The sequence below is a fragment of the Dendroctonus ponderosae genome, unplaced genomic scaffold (assembly GCF_020466585.1).
Source record: "Dendroctonus ponderosae isolate FM_Combo_2020 unplaced genomic scaffold, Dpon_F_20191213v2 Dpon_F_20191213_6, whole genome shotgun sequence".
Lineage (NCBI taxonomy): Eukaryota > Metazoa > Arthropoda > Insecta > Coleoptera > Curculionidae > Dendroctonus > Dendroctonus ponderosae.
In genome coordinates this window covers 1,473,546-1,487,276 of record NW_026018814.1, presented here as the reverse complement: position 1 = coordinate 1,487,276, position 13,731 = coordinate 1,473,546, and the positions used below count along the sequence as shown (strand labels likewise).

The window sequence follows — 13,731 nt, the reverse complement described above, 5'->3', positions numbered from 1 at the left end:
TTTCAATTTCATCCATATAGCTATTCACCCACCGAGCATTATTTTAAATGCTCCTTCCATGGATGTCCCTTCACCACAACCACCCTCAAGTTGCACAAAGAACATAAGAAACGACACGTTTTGAAAGGCAGCCGGAAGTGTTTGTATTGCTCGTTCAGCAGCAATAAGCAAAGCGCCTTAACGTGGCACCTGTTGCACCATGTTGAAGCGCAAAACACAAAGTACGTACAATAAAATACCGTAGATTATTGCAAAAAAACACGAACAATTTGCAGACCGTCAAATGTAGCGAAGGAAGAGGACGTGGCTGCAGCATTTTATTGCGCTTTTCCATGGTGCTCTTTCAGTACCAATAATCACCGTTTATTAAAAAGGCATCAGGCCAAGCACAGTCCGTCTAGCTTGAAATGTCGATATTGTTCATTTAAGTGCAAAAAGGCCAATGTGCTGAAGGCTCATTTGAAGCAGCACGAAGACGTCAACAACTCAACCCCGGAGCATGTTACGGGAGAGCATTTTACTGAAGTTAAAAATGAGAAAATCCTGGAAATCACTCAGGGAAAAGGAGATTTTTTAACGCAGTTTTTGAAATACGACAAATGGTCCATGTAAGTATTCGCAGATCGAAGTAGGAATTTTCTCGCGCTAACTTTGTTCAAATTTTCAGGAGAATTTACCTGCAGTGCCCAAAGTGCCCCTTTAAGAAGAGATGTAGTCAGAAGAACATGTTTTTGGGGCACCTTCAAAAACACAGTGCGACTGCACTTGGCACAAAGTGTTCATTTTGTACATACAAGACAACTGTTAAAGGGGTAAACGTTCAGCCGCTTTACTCCACCCGCACACTCACACAATAACATTCTAGATTAAAATCCATGAATTAATTCATTTGGACCGGAAAATCAGGCTGAAGAAGGATTGGTGCAGCACGATCAAATCAAGGCTGTTACTTCAGCATCTGAAAGCGCAGAAAAAGGGATCCTCATCCAACAATGAAGAGAGCAATGAAAACTCGGATCACGCGGAAAGTTCCAACGATATTAATTCACTCGAGGGCTGCGAACAACGTTCTGCTGCTCTAAGTCCGACGAATAGTGCACAAAATGGAAACATACAGCCGGCTAATATAAGGTAACGGAAACTTTTATCACGGGGTCTCCGACCTGAACCTTTTTTGTAGATTTGCGCAGTCAAATTTGGTTGAGACTAGTGTAGACAATGGAGCAACCACTGCTCAGGACAGTACAAGTATTCAAATTACTACCAGCGGTTCAGAGCTGAGCGGCAGAAATGGCGCAAAATCGCCTGCAACACCAAACGCGCCGGATGATCAGGACAGCAATAATCAAAGTATTACCATCACCATTACAACTTCGGAAGCTTGCAACAATGCAGACTTAATTAAACAAGCCCTGGTAAGCGAGATCTTAAAGAAGTTCGACTCAGGCAAATCCTCAGTGGACTTGTCCTGCAACAATGCAGTTGATGCCGCGGAAGAGTTTGCCGAAACAGTCGAGGTCAGCGACAACCTCATTGAAGCTTCGCCCGTTCATAACGAGAGTCTGTTTTCCAACGAATTCGAAATGTTTACGGATTTCACTCAGGACGTTCAATCCGAATCCAAAGGCTTTATGGACTTTAATAGCCCCAGCAGTTCAGAGGAGAATTGCCTGGAGGAACTAATCTCAAATGATTGTCATTCGCTTTTCGAAGTATCGACTGGGGCTGATCAGATCTCCAATTTGGATGTCGATGGTTGGGGTGTAGATGGTTTCTCCCAAACTGTTCAAAGTTCAATTGATCCACCTAAGGCATCTAGAAAGTCGACGACGAAAGCCGCTGATTGCTCCAAGTAAGTTCTTTCAACCAGTTTGTTGCTGGTGATGTAAGTTACGTTTTTCAGGACGTCGAAAGGGACGCATGAGGATAATGAAGTAATCATTGTAATTGATAGCGATGAGGAAAACCAGAGTGAGAACAATCAAAGACACGTAGTGAAACCTAAAAGAAAACTAGTTGAAAGCCGTGTTCAGCCCCAGAAAAAGGACACCACCAACACCAACGCTGAGATTTACGCGTGCAATCATTGTCCATCAAAGTTTTTGATTAAATCGCAATTAGCCATCCACAATATGCTGCATATTGCGCGTGCAGGGTTGAGATGTCCGCTCTGTTCGTACACGAATAACAAAACCAGTCTACTTAAACATTTGATGTGCCATGTCGTAAGCGACGAAGGGCTTTTCAAGTGTCCCCTTTGCGATACCACGAAACGTAACATCGAATATATGAACGACCATTTCAAGGTGGTACATTCTGGACATATTTTCCAACCACATGAAGATGTGTGTAGGAGAAGGTTTTGTAGCGGATGTTGCGGAAAATTGCTGGTAAGGCAACTTTTGTTTGTGCCTCCGTCTTGATCTTTTGCTGCCTCGATCTGATCGATCTCTGGCAAGAGCGTACCTACAATCTTATTAACGAAATATGAAGGTTGGATTGTTGTCCTTTTCCATTGTATATTATTCAAATCGTTGATTTCATGTTTTTTTTTCAGCTTAACAATACAGGTTTGAAGGCGAAATACAGGTTTATATAAAGAAAATGTATGTTAATTAAAGTATGAATTGCAATCGGTTTTTTATTTTAGGATATCTGCCAGCTGCAGTATTTTGTGCGGTCATCGCAAATTGCGTTATTTTAAAAATATTTTTCGTTATGGGGCGGTTCTTGTAAATCGTGCCACGCCTTTGATGCCAATAAGGAAGACGAGATGCGCAATAACCCAAAACATTGTTTACAGAATGAATGTCGTGCCTGCCAAATCATAAAAATTACTCAGGGGCAAATTATCCGTTTTTTTTCTTAAACCGCTGTGTTTATTGCAACGAAAAATGTCCGGAAATAATCAGTGCTATCTAGTGAACTTAGCCACCAAAGAGCGCATACTTTTACCCGACCAAACCCCAGTAATCCTAGGCCGCAACCCAGATTCGAATATTAAGGATCTAAAGGTGTCCCGAAAGCAAATCGCATGCATTGCGAAGCTTGGAGAGAGTCAAGTGGCTTTAAAGCCTGTTGGGAAGACTGTGTGCGGCTGCAATGGGCTGGCTTTGGCCCGAAATGTTATCTACACAATTGGCCACAAGGACATAATCGAAGTGCACTTGGGAGACCACAAGTTTGAGGTGAATTTCGATATTCCCCCGGCTAAAAGTGGAAGCGGTCCGGAAATTGAGGAGCCCAAGGCGAAAAAGCCTAAACTGGACTTCCCAGTTTTCAACACGAAAGCGCCCAAAACCAGTGGACTGACTAATGGGGGCACTTGGGAGGACGTGGATAACAAACAGTTAATAGTTTTTACCCCTGCAGCTTGCCAAGGCAGAACCAAAATCGCTGGGTTCGATATTGACGGGACCGTTATTAAGCCCAAGTCAGGATCAAGGTTTCCCAAAAACGCTGAAGACTGGATTTGGAACTACAGCGAAATTCCCAGGCATTTAAGGAAACTATACGACGAACAGTACAAAGTGGTTTTTTTCACCAATCAGTCTGGAGTCGGTCGAGATCCTGCCAAAATTGCGGAGTTTAAGAAGAAAATCTCGAACATCGTCAACGACCTTAAAGTGCCAGTACAAGTGTTTATCTCACTGGGCAAGAAAATGTACAGAAAACCTCGAACGGGAATGTGGGACGCGTTGGAAAAGAACAAGAATAATGGAGTGGAAATTGATGTTGGGGAATCGTTTTACGTGGGCGATGCAGCTGGACGGGAGAAAAATTGGGCGCCAAAAAGAAACAAGGATCATTCTACCGCTGATAGGCTTTTTGCAATGAATATAGGTACATATTCTGTTCAATTTTCTCAACGACTAGATTTTGGCATCATGTATTTTTTCAGGACTGAAGTTTTACACCCCCGAAGAGTTCTTCTTGAAGCAAAAGCCCTCCCCATATAAACTGCCGGACTTCGATCCAAGAGCTGACATCAGCCACCTAAAGCTCCCGGATTTATCCTACGACAAGCTCAATGTGATTGTAATGGTAGGCGGGCCTGGTTCAGGAAAAACCTCATTCGTCAAGGATTCGCTTCTTCCAAACGGCTACATTCATGTGAACAGAGACAAACTGGGCACCTGGCAAAAGTGCGTCAAAACTATGGAGGAGAGCCTGGAAAAGAAATCGAACGTAGTCATCGATAATACCAACGTTGATAAAGCCACCAGGGCCAGATTTATTGAGGCTGCCAAGAAGTTTGGGGCCGACATCAGGTGCTTTGTGATGGAAACTTCTCTGGACCAAATGAGGCACAACAATAAATTCCGGGAGATGACCGATAAAAATCACGCGGTAGTAAGCGATATCATTATTTTCAGTTACCGAAAAAATTTCCAGGAACCCGAAATCAGTGAGGGTTATTCGCAACTGTTGAAAATCCCATGCATTCCCAAGTTTACCGATAACGCGCTCGAGAAACTGTACAAAACGTTTTTATTGGAGTAAAAGTTGGTGGGCACAATTGCAAAAGGCTGGCAACTAATTTTCGTGGGCAACTATTGGAGTACATACAGTGCGAGTTTAATTATCTACCGCTTTGCCTTCGAGGAACTTATATATCACAGAAAAGTCCTTTTTGCCCAACCCATAAGTGATCATTGTGCGAAATAGTTGATGGGACATCGCAGCCAAGGGAACAGGTGCACTGATGCTTAGAGCTGCATCGCCCGCCAATCCTAAAAGAAAATCCCTGTAAAAATCAACTAAATACAAAGGAAATTTCCTACCCAAGTCTTTGGCGATCAGTTCCACTGAAAATCCCCCATCGTAGTTCTTAGCTGAGGGAACGTTTTCCATTACTCCAGGTACAGGATTGTAGGTGTCTGAAGACCAGGATCTTCCAGTGGAGATGTTTACGACGTCCGAAAGGAGTTTGGGGTCTAATCCTAGTTTCACTCCCAAATTCATTGCTTCCGCTGTTCCGATCATTGTAACACCTGGGGAAGTTTTGGTTAATTAGCTATTGAAATAATTAACACAGTCAATTTTTAGTACTTGCCCAAAATCAAATTGTTGCACAGTTTCGTTATTTGGCCAGCGCCAGAATCGCCGCAAAATAGAACCTTCGCTCCCATATGCAACAGCACTGGTTCCACTTCTTTGCAGTCTCCTTCGTCGCCTCCTACCATAAAGCACAGCGTTCCTGCTTGTGCTCCTACGACTCCTCCCGATACTGGAGCGTCTAAAAAACGAACGCTGGATTCTTTTGCCGCTTGATAAAGCTCTCTGGCCACCTATTAATAAGCGAGTTACATGATTTTTCCTAAAATAGTGTTCCTAAAATGCTAATATTAAATGGCAAGCTCGAGTCACTCGACTTAAACGATTTGAAAATATCGAAAAATTCACTGTTGATTAAAGGGTTTACTACCTGTGGCCCCGTGGTTGACGAATCTAGTAATAGAGAATTTTTGCCGATTTTCTTCAGTATTCCCTTTTCACCAATCACGGTGTCTTTAACTATTTGGCCGTTGGGCAACATGGTGATAATGATGTTCGCACCATCGACTGCTTCTTCTGCAGATGAGCACGGAATCGCTCCTAGAAAATTACGCTTTAAATAACTCCTATAATAATAAGTAGTAGAACCACTTTTTTAGGGTGAAATTGTCACCTTTTATGCTGCTCACTGCTGATGGCACCACATCGTAGACTCTGGGCTGTTTTCCGTGCTTAATGAGATTGTTTACCATTCTGGTGCCCATTTGTCCCAGGCCAATGAAAGCGACATTGCTGTTGGGCCTACCTAAGAAAACACATTTTTTTCGCTTAAACGAGAAAAAGGGAATTCAAAAACCGAAGATAACTCGATAAATAATGCACGGGTCAGTGCACGCACGTAATAAGCAGAATGATGTAACGCTTCTTGCATGGACATTGATAACTTTGAGCAGTTCCAGATAAAGTTCATATACCCTGTTTTCGTTACTGAGCCTTGGAAAGTTGGCTTCTGAACCCCCCAAATTAAACGGGGTATTTTAAGTTCTTAATAATGAATAGGTATTTAATGACATGAAAAGAAATGTGTTTTTAATATGGATATCTCGATCTTGAACCATTAGTTGAACTATTGCTAATTTGGCCTGCGCCTGAATAAACCAGCTGTGATCCAAAGCCCAGCAACAGTAAAGGTTCAAAGTATACAAATTTGAAATTGAAAAATATGTTAAAGCGTTTTAGATAGTGAAATAAGCCCTTTTAGTGATTAAAGAGATAGTACTTAAGAACTTACTATGGACGTTTTTGTCGATTTTTACCAGACATTTCAGTGTATTTTTGAACATATTTCCCTTAAAAAGAAAATTGTGGGAATTACAATCCTGCTGTTAACTTGCAAAATTCGCTACTGCCAGAACAGTGAAGCCAAACAAACGGAATCACACAAACAACTGGCTCGTTCACAATTTGGATCTCATTTATCAAGTAGTTGACCTTATACTACCTAAGTGTTGTTTTCAATTATAGCGCGGAAATGGATTGGTAATAATTAATCTGAGATGGTTATTTCAATACGTTTTGGGCTGTAAAAGCACCAAACAGAAACGTTTTCTTCGGAATGAACGAAAAAGATTGGGGAAGTGAAAAAACACAATTACATTCTACTTTATTGCTAACCACTGAAGCATCTAAACGCCCTGAATGATGGCAAAATATTTTGGAACAAACGGTTTAAAACTACTCCTAGATTGTTAGCCTAAATGTTCTTATGATTACTTTTTGGTTTTGCAATCGAAAATTTGCCTAAATATACCAGAACTGGTGACACACATCGTAATTTATTATATTTGTCTTTCTGTTATCAGCAATTATTGTGAAACTTACAGCGTAATTCATGTTGGCACTAAAAATAATTAACGCAATATAAATCAAAATAGTATTTCATTTTTAAATATTTTTACAAACATCTACCTACATTCGTTGGAAGTTGAGATTCTGAGACTATTTTCAAGCGAAAGTCCATGTGGTTTCAGTGATTAAGAGCGAATTAACGAAATGATGAAACACTATATTCTACATTTATTTAATATCTAGAACAGAACAATAGCCACATTTATATGTATGCTATTCAAAGACAGTTTAAATGGGAAATTCCTAATTAAACATATTGCGGTTCAAGCATGCGATATATCGCCAGCAATATTTGAACATCTTTACAATCCGTCTTATTATTGTTAAATGAATTATTTAAATGTTGCAACTAACTGTGTGCTTAATGGAACTAATCCATTTATACACAGTCGACAGATAGAGTCTGGATTGGATCTGGTATTGTTCTGGGGTTTAACAAAAATTGTAATTTTAAAAGCAAGCTAATTTTGCCTTCATAAACGCTCAAAAAACGCTTAAAATGTGCCAAAAATGTCTATTATATCGGATCTGAAACTTCTACCATGTTTTTCAAGGAGTTCGATGCATTTCTCGTTTCCGTGAGCTGAAAATGATGTGCAATTTAAGATATTTTGAGACAATTTTAATTTTTTCAAAAAATCGACCTCCGCAATTTCACATGCGTGTTTTTTGAGCTCAATCGAATCCTTTCAACGTAAGAAGGTCACAAATATGAATTTATAAAGTGTTTTGGCCAATAATAAGGAAGAAATCGTCGGCTAAAGGTCGTGAACGCTCAAAAAACGCTTAAAATGTACCAAAAATGTCTATTATTTCGGATCTGAAACTTCTACCATGTTTTTCAATGAGTTCGATGCATTCCTCGCGTCGCTGAGATGAAAATGATGTAAAATTTAAGACATTTTGAGAAAATTTTTATTTTTTCAAAAAATCGACCTCCACCCTTGGAAAAATTTCGACCAAAAATCAAACTTTTACATGCACATTTTTTGAGCTCAATCGATTCCTTTCGACATAAGAAGATGACAAATATGCATTTATAAAGTGTTTGGGTCAATAATAAGGACGAAATCGTCGGTTAAAGATCGTAACCGCTCAAAAAAACGCTTAAATTTTGACGAAAATGTATATTATTTCGGATATGAAACTTCTACCATCTTTTTCAATGAGTTCGATGCGCTCCTTGCTTCCGTGAGCTGAAAATGATGTTTTTATTTTATATTTAATTTAAGACATTTTGAGAAAATTTTAATTTTCCCAAAAAATCGACCTACACCCTTGGAAAAATTTCGGCGAAAAATCAAAATTTCACATGCGTGTTTTTTGAGCTCAATCGAATCCTTTCGACGTAAGAAGGTCAGAAATATGCATTTATAAAGTGTTTGGGTCAATAATAAGGAAGAAATCGTCGGCTAAAGATCGTAAACGCTCAAAAAACGATTAAAATGTGCTGAAAATGTCTATTATTTTGGATCTGAAACTTTTACCATGTTTTTAATGAGTTCGATTCCTCGCTTCCGTGAGCTGAAAAATGATGTAAAATTTGAGACATTTTGAGAAAATTTAATTTTTTTCAAAAAATCGACTTCCACCATTGGAAAAATTTGAGTCACAAATCAAAATTTGCAAAATTACACTACCTAATTGCATGAAAAATCAGTCGGCGCAGAAGGCCAAAAAACGAACTTAAATGGTCCTTGCATACAGAAAGGAACAAAAATCTTTCGGTCATAATTTATGGCGGACCCAGCAGCTTCGAAATTATGCAAATATAATCAGAAAAATTGCAGATTTACCCACAAAAAATTAAACCTACGAAGCGAAAGCCACCCAATTCAATAGGCCACTTTTCACGCATAACTAGTGAAAGATAAATAAATACTTTTTCATTTGCCTGTACAAATCCAGCCCCACTTTAAAGGTGCTAAATGATAAGGTGTGACGTCATGAACTTAGTATACTTATGAGTGCGTCTCGACGTGTCATATATAGGTAGGTGTTCCTCCCGCTTAGAAGGCAGGTGAAAATTCGTTAAAAAAATCAGTTTTCCTACGTGCCTCAAATCTAGATGCGCCCCATCAGCTGCAGAATTCAAGGAAATCCCCATTGTTATGTAGGTACGTACCAGTAAGTTCATTTTTCTATAATTATCGACTGCAGGCCATTTAAAGGCTGCAGGTATAGATAACGTGGTCCGTTATCAATAGCTCGTGTTATATGGAAGTGCTTGAAAATAGCGCAATTTCCCAATTAGATGATTAGGACGGGAGCAAGGATTTTTCGCGTTGCAAGATCTTCGAATCTAATCAATGTTTTTCGTAAGTTAATTGCACTGAATCCCATTTATAATGAATAAATATCAGGAAAAACAGTAAAGTGTTTCAAAGGAGTGAGTAATATCGGGTTAACTCATGTATGAGGCAGCTCCAAGGCCAACCAATGAGAACTCTTTACTAGCGTGATAGATATTGAAACAATTTTAAGGTCTAATCTTGTGTTATTGTATTTATGATGTGGCCAATCAAACAGGCTTAATCTATGTCAATTAATAAATATTAAAAGATGCTGATAAGCCTGTAAATCAGCAAATATCCAAAGATTCTTCATCAGGAATTTTAAATTACGAGCGCCTGGGTTTAATCCGAAAACTGAAAATTCTAGAAATCTGTGCAGCCTCAGTTGGTTGAAACTTTCCATATTTTTTATTTATTTTTTTATCAGCCCTTTATCAGCCAAAAATCTGAAAATTTCTTTTTTTTGTCCAAAATTTTAATTTTGGGAGAAGGAAGCCAAAAATTTAGAACTCTTTGTGGCTGAAAATTTCAAAAGATTAACAACTCAATAAGCAACCATAATTGAAACTTTCTCCACTGTAAATCTAGTGAATTTTCTACGATTATACAAAATTTCAGTCAAACATCTGCGAAATCTTGGAAAATCTGAAGTTTTAAACGTAGAGCCGTACAAGCGGGGAGAATTATTTCTTAACCGAAAATTTATGAAAATTCAAAGAACGTTTCAAACTGATACTGGAAGCCTAATACGTGACAGGAGATTTTTGTCCAAAATTTAAATTTTGGGAGAGAGAAACCAAAAATGTAGAACTTTTTGTGCCCAAAAGATTAAAAACTCAATAAGCAATAATAATTGAAACTTTCTCCCCTGTACATCTAGTGAACTTTCTACGATTATACAAAATTTCAGTCAAAAATCTGCGAAATCTTGGAAAATATGAAGTTTTAATAGGCTGTACAAGCGGCAAAAATTATTTATTAACAGGAAAAAATAGTAAAAACCTAATGAACATTAGGCTATTGAAAACCTAAAACGTGAGAAAATATTTTCGGTCAAAAATTTCGATTTTGGGAGAGAAACCGAAATTTTGAACTTTGTGTGTCCGAAAGCTTCAAAAGGTTAAAAACCCAATGATTCCCTGATTCCTTCTCCCAAAATTTTAATTTTGGGAGAAGGAAGCCAAAAATTTAGAACTCTTTGTGGCTGAAAATTTCAAAAGATTAACAACTCAATAAGCAATCATAATTGAAACTTTCTCCACTGTAAATCTAGTGAATTTTCTACGATTATCCAAAATTTCAGTCAAAAATCTGCAAAAAAAATTAATCTTAAATAAATCTTTAAAATCTTGCACTTTGATTTAGAATACGGTTTTGAATGAATTTAACTTAAAACATTTGCAAAAATTATCCAAAAGGAAGATACATTTTCTAACTAAACGAAAACAATCAAATTTTCTAATCGCCTTGAAACCCTTAATAACGCGACCATTTAACCAGCTGATAAGAAAATCTCGCATAAATCGACCCAGTTTAGCCGTACCTAATTTCTTGCTCAAAATCCAAGATTACCTACTGGTAAGTTAAGTGTTCACCTTCCACCTAATTCCCAATCGATCATAAAATGGAGATTGATTTGCTACTTGCCCAACGAATCGACTGATTTAAATTTCCGTCCCAAATCGGGGCTTTAAGCTTTGAACAAATAACCGTTCAACTCCATGCTGAAAAAAAATCGAAAGTTTCACCCAAACATAACAAATGCGCATTTACGGACATAATATATACAAGTCAACTAATCGACCATCATGGTTTTGCCATAAAATACACATTTATTTAATGGGAAATGTTCCAAACAATGTCTCCGTGCACGTTTCACGACTTCCAGAAAATCATCTTGGACGATTGAAAATAAATACAGAAATAGCTTGATTAGTGCCACAAAAATTTGAAAATGGAAACCGGGTTTGAGTAATTTCGTTTTATATACGCATATGGCTGTTATTTACTTTTTCTGTCTTGGGATTAAGACAATTCCACTGAACTAGAACATTTTTCTTTATCGCGCGAATTACAAATACAGATAAAATGGAGTCGCATTATGGGTACCTACAAATGAACCGTAGATACACTGGCAAGTATGTGTATGCAAGGTGTATATGTACAAACACATATCCACCTGTTTATAGTGGAATTAACACGTTTCACATAGGTGCAAGGCACCGTTTGCGTCTCCCAGACTCAAGTCTACAGTTACTTAAGCTGGTAAGTCGGATGCTTATTGTTTCACTAATTTGTCTTTGATTGGTAAGCGGTAATCCCCATTCGAAACCAAGCTGCAGTAGAATTAAATTAAGTTTATTGTCGGTCAAAGTGCACAATTTTTGCGCTTGAAATTGATTAAGGGATTATGTGTTTACCTACTCTAGATTCTACGCAAGAATTATCCCTAGCACAATTTGAGCAAATTTATATTCATTAATTGGCGGCACAAATTTTTATCTATTCCACCGGTGGATCCAAATTAATGAATTAGGGGATATAATAAATACTATTTGCATAATATCGTGGCAAAAGGCAATCATTTATTCGATTGAAAGTATCTTATCAGCGACAATATAAGCCCCATATCAATAAAGTACAAATGGCACTCTATATTGCCATTGAGAAAAAGAGGGATTTGATTGCGTTTATCGCAGTAAAAACTACATCAAACGACTGAGTTCAACCCCGACAAACTCTAACTAATCGAATCAAATCACTGATATTATTTGGGGCAATAATAAGCGATTTTTTGTGCTTGATTCAGCGCGACTGTTCTATTCTCGGGCAAAACCAGATCTCTGAACAAGATGCTAATGATAGACGCAAACAAGACAAATCAACAGGCGAAAAAAGAAACTCTCCTCGCTCATCGAAACTACCTACTGATTGTCCAAAGAATTAGTGTCACAAGTAAGCAGAGAATGGACTTGAAAATTGTCCATCGGCATTCTGAAATTGAATCCTCCAAGCGAAAATGTTCATTGTTCGGCTACGTGTACAGTTTTAACCATGTTTTACAACGTCTTTATAAGCCCCCCTAATTAGTTTATTGCGCCATTGTTTTTCCAAGGATATAAATTCGAAAAAGTGACGCTCCGGGATTTTTGATCAAACAGAACTATCTCTGGTAAATATTACGCCATTTTCCATCAGACTGGCACCATGAAACTGTTGACTGGGAACAGACCCGTTTATCTAAATCTCGTAAATCTCTTAATGTAACGAGATTGTAATTATATGGGAATTTGCTCGAAATTCTAGCCGATTACCTGTAGTATTTGCCATACATTTATACATTAAATGCTGATATTTACTGTATTTTGTACGTCCACAATCGCTTCGTTCGCACGCTACAAGGTGTTGAAGATTCTGGATCTTATTTTTTGCAGTCTACCAGTTTAGTTCTAATGGTTGGGTTTCTTCAGTTACGTTCAAATTTTAGATTTTTAACGCTGGTTCTTCATATGTGCAAATTTAGTTGAATTTTTGCCTTGCTTTCGTGCTTTCGTCGGCTTTTTCTTTGGTGTTGCTCTCTTTGGCAATATTTATAAAATCAACAAGCAAAATTCCATTCGTTTTTGACACACCAGGTGGATTATAAGGACAAAAACCGAACTTTCTGAAGGAGGAAGCAAATATGAGCCAAAGGCTAAAAGCGGTTTTGGAAAGCTTGCATTTTAGCGTTTGCGCGAAAACTGGAAAAAATCCTCAATCGGTGTTTCATGTAAAAAACGAGCGCATTTTAAAGCTCTATTCCGAAAAGGCACATAGAGTCTTGTCGCTCAACCGGTTCTCTGAATATGATCCAAAATCTAAAAGCGGTTTTCAAAATCTGCATTAACTTTGCATTTTCGCGCTTTGCTCAAAAACCAGAAAAAATCCTAAATCGATGTTTTACATAAGAAAAGTGCGCATTTTAAGGCTCCATGCAGGAATGATAAATAGAATCATGTAGCTCAACCGGTTCTCTAAATATCATCTAAAACCTAAAAGCTGTTTTCAAAATATGCGCTAATATTGCGCGCGAGGAACATATTCTGATAAACTTCTCACTTAATTTTTATTGAATAAATCTGGGCTTTATACACCGATAGCGTACATTTTCTTATACACCCTTTCTACACGATTTCTTGTAATTTCAGGGCATTTTTGAGCAAACCCTCCACACTCTAGAGGCTGGACTGTGCTGAAGTTGGCAAAGAAGGCAACGGACTGGGGAAGAGAAGGAATATTAAAAATTTGAAAATAAAGAGAGCTATCCGTCGACAGTCTATATTTTACACTGTCATGGAGTTGCTCTCTTTATGGACGAATTTATTTCCATCGCTGCATTGGGGGTCTTTTGGTGAAATCGCGCTCTGGTTACAATTTAAACTAAAAATCCTTTACATGTACTTATCAAACAAAATCGACCAGAACGGTGCATTTGAGGTAAATAAAACATTAATTCTTCGTTTTCAATAGTTTTTCTATTCATTCTTGTATC

The 13,731-nt window shown here is 38.1% G+C and overlaps 3 protein-coding genes and 1 long non-coding RNA gene across 4 annotated transcripts in view; 3 read left to right on the top strand and 1 right to left on the bottom strand.

Annotated features, from left to right (window-relative positions):
* Window positions 1–2,633, top strand: part of LOC109536366 (RE1-silencing transcription factor) — a 3,345-nt gene extending 712 nt beyond the window's left edge. The window contains exons 2-8 of the mRNA XM_019902553.2: window positions 21–221; window positions 276–608; window positions 668–812; window positions 866–1,131; window positions 1,181–1,852; window positions 1,904–2,390; window positions 2,558–2,633. Coding sequence (XP_019758112.2) covers window positions 21–221; window positions 276–608; window positions 668–812; window positions 866–1,131; window positions 1,181–1,852; window positions 1,904–2,390; window positions 2,558–2,599 — 2,146 coding nt within the window. The 3' untranslated portion in view covers window positions 2,600–2,633. The remainder of the gene's footprint in view (window positions 1–20; window positions 222–275; window positions 609–667; window positions 813–865; window positions 1,132–1,180; window positions 1,853–1,903; window positions 2,391–2,557) is intronic.
* A 138-nt stretch (window positions 2,634–2,771) lies between these two features.
* On the top strand, window positions 2,772–4,783 carry LOC109536367 (uncharacterized protein F21D5.5). The gene is made up of 2 exons (XM_019902554.2): window positions 2,772–3,843; window positions 3,902–4,783. Exons 1-2 carry the CDS (start codon window positions 2,895–2,897, stop codon window positions 4,501–4,503), a joined length of 1,551 nt encoding a protein of 516 aa, XP_019758113.2. The 5' UTR covers window positions 2,772–2,894; the 3' UTR covers window positions 4,504–4,783.
* On the bottom strand, window positions 4,475–6,481 carry LOC109536371 (3-hydroxyisobutyrate dehydrogenase, mitochondrial). The gene is made up of 6 exons (XM_019902557.2): window positions 6,290–6,481; window positions 5,672–5,803; window positions 5,429–5,598; window positions 5,057–5,291; window positions 4,785–4,994; window positions 4,475–4,733 (listed from the first exon to the last, which is right to left on the bottom strand). Exons 1-6 carry the CDS (start codon window positions 6,339–6,341, stop codon window positions 4,579–4,581), a joined length of 954 nt encoding a protein of 317 aa, XP_019758116.2. The 5' UTR covers window positions 6,342–6,481; the 3' UTR covers window positions 4,475–4,578.
* A 2,394-nt stretch (window positions 6,482–8,875) lies between these two features.
* Window positions 8,876–13,701, top strand: LOC109536482. Its single transcript, XR_002171838.2, has 2 exons — window positions 8,876–9,023; window positions 13,388–13,701. It is a non-coding gene; the product is annotated as an uncharacterized LOC109536482 (long non-coding RNA).
* Window positions 13,702–13,731: the final 30 nt, after the last annotated feature.